This window comes from Aethalodelphis obliquidens, unplaced genomic scaffold (genome assembly GCF_003676395.1).
Source record: "Aethalodelphis obliquidens isolate GAN/ISIS:26980383/991018 unplaced genomic scaffold, ASM367639v1 scaffold24, whole genome shotgun sequence".
Taxonomy (NCBI): Eukaryota; Metazoa; Chordata; class Mammalia; order Artiodactyla; family Delphinidae; genus Aethalodelphis; species Aethalodelphis obliquidens.
In genome coordinates, this window is record NW_020837968.1 from 18984118 (window position 1) to 18989402 (window position 5285).

A 5285-nucleotide genomic window follows, 5' to 3' on the forward strand; every position below is an offset into this window, starting at 1 on the left:
CACTGTTGGAGAGTCTGTCCCTTTACAGTTAAGGTGGGTGACGGGGAGGGACGGGAAGATGAAGTCACACTGAGGGGAGGCCAGTGTCACTGCGAGGTTTCACAGGAGATTGAAAATGTGGGCATAAGGTCACATTTATAGTCTTGGGCTCTTCCTCCTGACTGTCCAACGGCTCCCAATGAGCACAGGATTTGTTTTCTTTGTCTTAGTCCCTAGTTTCTCATTTTTACCTGGAGCTTCCTGTTTTTTTTTTTTTTTTTTTTTTTTTTTTTGCGGTACGCGGGCCTCTCACTGTTGTGGCCTCTCCCGTTGCGGAGCACAGGCTCCGGACACGCAGGCTCAGCGGCCATGGCTCACGGGCCCAGCCTCTCTGCGGCATGTGGGATCTTCCCGGACCGGGGCACGAACCCGCGTCCCCTGCATCGGCAGGCGGACTCTCAACCACTGCGCCACCAGGGAGCTTCCTGTTTTGACTCCTACCCCAGCAACGACATTCTCTAGAATTTCAGCAATAATGGCCAAGATTTACTGAGGGCATATCAAGGGCAGGAACCACACTAAGTACTTTACAGGAATTAGCACACATTCTCAGAGCAACTCAGAGGTAGGTACCAAAAGATTTCAGGGATTCAGAATGGCTTGATTCATCTTTCTGCGGTGAAGAGAAAGAGCCCTGGCTGAAAGGGCTGAGAAGACCCTGGGAATACAGGGGCTCTCTTCTTTGGGCTCTTCCCCCAAGCTGAGCCCATCATCGGTTCTCTAGAGGGGGCAACAGTAACCCTCAGAGTTCAGGATCCACTGAACTACGTACGGGGTGGGGAGCTTGGGGGTACAAATGTAACCTATACTGACATTTATAGCTACTTCATAAACAAGAGTTCAGTTTTATATTTATAGCCATTCTAACCCAACATCTCAAATCCTAGACTCAGGTCAGTTAGGCCAGTTGTCTCCAGCCCCCTATCTGGTTGCTTCAACCATTTCTATACTTGGCCATAAAGCCACAGTTGTTACCTGTAGCTTCCTTCTTCAACTGTCCATTGCCTATTTCTTCTGCCCTCAGCCAGAACTGTAGCTGATCAGTTTTTGACCTGGTGAAGTGCCCAAACCTTCGTTCCTGCGGGTCTGAGTCCTCAAAAGTCCCGCCACTGTCATGAGCTGCTGACTTCCACTGACCGCCCCCTGTGGACACGGTGATGCTGAGAAGCGACTGGGCTGCAGACACCATCCTCCTGACTCTGCGGTCCAGCATCCCAATTTCCCACTTGGTAATCAGTCACTCCAGCCAGTAGAGGAACCCCTTTCTCTGCTTGTGGGGACGGTGGCCTTTCAGGAGCCCCAAACAGCCAGGTAGCAGCCTTATCTTCCAATTCATTGGAACCACTGTTGTGGCCCCTAGGGAAGCATGTCTCCCTCAGCACCTTGGACTTCCAAACCAGCAGAGCTCCAGGGGAAGTCTTATGTGCCAAGAACCAGGAGCTACTCCCACTCCACCCCTTGCTTCCCAGACCATAGACTGGTCTCTGATCTTAAGCATATACTGGGATTGGGATTGACACATACACACTACTATATAGAAAATAGGTAACTAAGGACCTACTGTATAGCGCAGGGAACTCTACTCAATATTCTGTAATGGCCTATATGGGAAAAGAATCTAAAAAGAGTGGATATATGTATAACAGAGTCACTGAGCTGTACACGTGAAACTAATAGAGCTTTGTAGATCAACTCTACCCCAATAAAAGTTATAAAGAAGAAAAAAAGCCTATTCTGGGGCCTAGAAGCTCGAGCCCCATCCCCTCAGGGTGCTGCCTCACAGCTGAACCGTCAGAAGCCATTCCGCCTTCAGTCAGGCCACTTCCGAGGGATGGCGACTGTGGCAAAACCCGTGGACTCACGGGCACGAGCCCACCGCTGCACACGCCACCTGTGCTGAGATGAGCCCCTCGCCCAGAAGCAAGGCTGCGCAGACAGCACGGGGGTGGAGCGGGGCTAACGTCCGGGTGTCCCCATCATCAGCACCGTCCACCAGTCGGCAACCTCTTACCTGAGGAAAAAGTTTGCAGGCCCTATTTTCTTTTTACTTTTCAAAACAAGTCTCCCCAAATCTACCTGCTTATAACCTAGATCCTGGCTTGGCTCTGCTCTCTTAAGCCAGAGAAATGGGCAAACTGAGGCTGCTGTCCCATCTTCCAGGCAGAGGTTCAAAACTGGCTATTAACCCCCAGTAAGTCACAATATAAAAGGCCTTGTTTGAAGTGGTAGAAACACTATTCCTTAAAAAAACAACTCCCGGGCTCCCCTGGTGGCGCAGTGGTTGAGAGTCCGCCTGCCGATGCAGGGGACGCAGGTTCGTGCCCCGGTCCGGGAAGATCCCACATGCCGCGGAGCAGCTGGGCCCGTGAGCCATGGCCGCTGAGCCTGCGCGTCCGGAGCCTGTGCTCCGCAACGGGAGAGGCCACAACAGTGACAGGCCCGCGTACCGCAAAAAACAAAAAACAAAAAAACTCCCGATCTTTGGGGAGTTGAAACACAGAATTGAAGGGGAAGGAAGTGAGGTCCCTTTGGAAATGTGAACTCCTTAAAGTAGCCGGGTGACAAGGAGCCGCACAGGTTGGAGATAACCGCTCCCGATATTCAGATCTCCGTGGAGAGAAGACACGGTGTCTGCAGCAATTACACGAGGTGGAAGAGCTTTCAGCGTGAACACTAAACACACGGAGCACACACTCTGCACACGCCACGGGCTTCACTCAGGGGACTCCCTAAAAGCACAGTGCTTCGGGGTCCACCCCAGCGCGAAGTTCCAGTCATGTCAGTACAGCAGCTTCACAGGAGTCCTCTGGGCTGTCGGAGGAGCTGTTCTCAGCCTCCAAGAGACAGCGGCAAGAGAAGAGCCAACGCCAAACCCATTGGTTAACACGTCAGATCAATGCGGGGGTGCTTCTGCTCAGAAAGTTTCAACCTCGGGCGTGGACTACACTGCGTGGAACGGTGTGGACTGAAAGGTGAGCCAAGTGCTGCCCCGGGCAGACGCGGCTGTCGTGCAAGGGCATTTCCAGGCAAAGGCAGGAGGGCTGGCAGCTCCCAGGAGAGGCCGAGGGCAGTACCACGTCTCCCCAAGCACCCTGTGCTTCTGTAGGATTTAAATTTTAAACTAACTGCGCACATTTTCGCTGCTACCCGGAATTTTTATAAAGTGAAGAAAGAAAACCAAAATATGAATACTGAATCCTAATATGGCAGGTTCCCTCTTTTACAAGAAAAATGCGGAATCAGAGATGTGAATCTCTCTTTAAGAAAGAGATCAGTTTTGATTACAGAGAACCTATTAAGCAATCACTCCAATCTAAAAATACTGTCTAATCAGGTGGGGGTGATTGCCTTTCTCTGTGCTGATAAAAAAGGCAAAGAATACAGAATATTCAGGATCTATGGCGCCTGAGAGAATTACTGAATGGCTGGCTGATCAGGGGCCCTCAGGTCAATGGTGCTAAGGATTTTCATCAAAATTTAAGGACACTGAAAAAACACAAAGACTCTGTTATCAAGTTGATTTGCCCGTATCTGAAATCCGACACCCTAACTTGGGTTTGTGTGGCCCTCAAACTTTGCTGACTGCAGAAAGTCACGAACACGCCTATGACGGGACACAGCCACAGCCCATAAACTGCACCTACCATTGTAATCACTAAAAAGTAGCTCAGCTCAGAGAAAATGTTTTTCTTCTTTTCTGTCTGGAATGATGTCCTTTGTTTCTCTGACCAAAGATTCCGGTGCAACTTTGGGTTTGAGACAACAGCTCACTCTGCTGCCTTCTCTCGCCTGTGACGCTACCTTCTAGCCCACACTTCCTGTTCTCCTCTGTAAAAGGTCAAAAGTGTCATCAGATATCATCCTGGCTCTCAGGGAACTTAAATGTAAATATTTGATAAGCACCACACTCAAATATACAGTGGTAGTGTGAGGCGATATAGTTTATGTAAAATGGTACTCCATAGACTAGAACGACATGCTGACACGTGTCTTACCACCACTAAGTATCTGATAAACTGAAGAAAAAGAAGAATGCCCTCCTGTGTTTGGTTTTCTGTCACTCAGACACGGCACTCCTACTGGGCACTGCCGTTTGTTGCCTGGCACATTCTGTGGTTTCATAGATACGGGTACAAACAATCCCCCTACAGTCTTTGTGGACCTTGCACTGTGAAGATGAAAAGATCTGCACTCAGAATGAGACCAGACACACAACACACAAGTACAGAAGCCATTTCAATTTTAATTCAGAATCACTATTAGCCCTTTGGTATTCTGGTGATATAGTTCTAAGTTAGAAGACAAAATTGTTGAGAGGAAAGTTGAGAATTTCAAATGCAACTTAAAATTACTACACTACATATTCTGCGAGCTGCCACGTTCCAGTGTCTCTAGAAAAGGAAAGCACTTTTCGTTTCTAAGTATGAGAAATTGTTCATGTTCCTCCCTTTGGTCTCCCCACACTCCTCACCAAACACCACCAACAAAAAGCTAAAAGGATGACAACAAATGCAAAATAAAAAAGGAAATTTAAAATAGTATGAAATTAGTTTTTATTTTAACCTCAAAATAAATGCTTAACATTTTTCCAAAACTAAAGATGAACACTTAGAAATAAGGGCGGAAGATTATTTTTTCCTTCCCTGGGGAAACCAGTGAGGCAGACGTTCTAACGTGGCTTGCAAGGTTCTTTCATTGGACTAGTCTAGACACACAGAAAAACCCTCCCCAACTTTTCCTCTATTGTTAGGTGTACCTACCAGGGTTATGGCTGGAAGGAGAAAAACCCAAAGCAACCCCCGGCCCCACCCCCGCCCCGCCCCAGCAACACAAACAAGGGATTTGAAAAGTTGGGAGAATCATTTAACATGTGACCTAGTGTTCATATAAAATCCCTTCTAAGGAGGTTTAGTGAAGGTGCTATCCCTCGGCAACTCAGCTGAAGTTTCTGCCTGGTCAGTCGGTACAAAGCATGTCAGGCGGGCGAATTCACACCGCAGTCACTGGGCTGCCACGCCTCACAGCTCACCACAGGGAGGTCTTAAAGTTGAACTTCAGCTTCAGCAGATACTTCAGACTGACCTGAGCAATATCATAGACAATGTACCTGGAGGGGAAGCATGTCAAGGTACAAACGGTTCCACGCGGAGTGCACTTGCTGCGGCTAAGCCAGCCTGCTGGCCACACCCTGCAAACCCTCGCTGCGGGGGGGGGGGGGGGGGGGGGGGGGGGGGGGGGGGGGGGGG

At 49.2% G+C, this 5285-nt stretch overlaps 1 protein-coding gene across 2 annotated transcripts in view; it reads right to left on the reverse strand.

Annotated features, from left to right (window-relative positions):
• Nucleotides 1–4575: 4575 nt before the first annotated feature.
• PARP1 (poly(ADP-ribose) polymerase 1) overlaps nt 4576–5285 on the reverse strand; it is a 42306-nt gene continuing 41596 nt past the window's right edge. For both annotated transcript variants that reach the window (XM_027122353.1, XM_027122354.1), the window contains exon 23: nt 4576–5146. In XM_027122353.1, the coding sequence (XP_026978154.1) occupies nt 5065–5146 (82 nt within the window). In that variant the 3' untranslated portion in view covers nt 4576–5064. The remainder of the gene's footprint in view (nt 5147–5285) is intronic.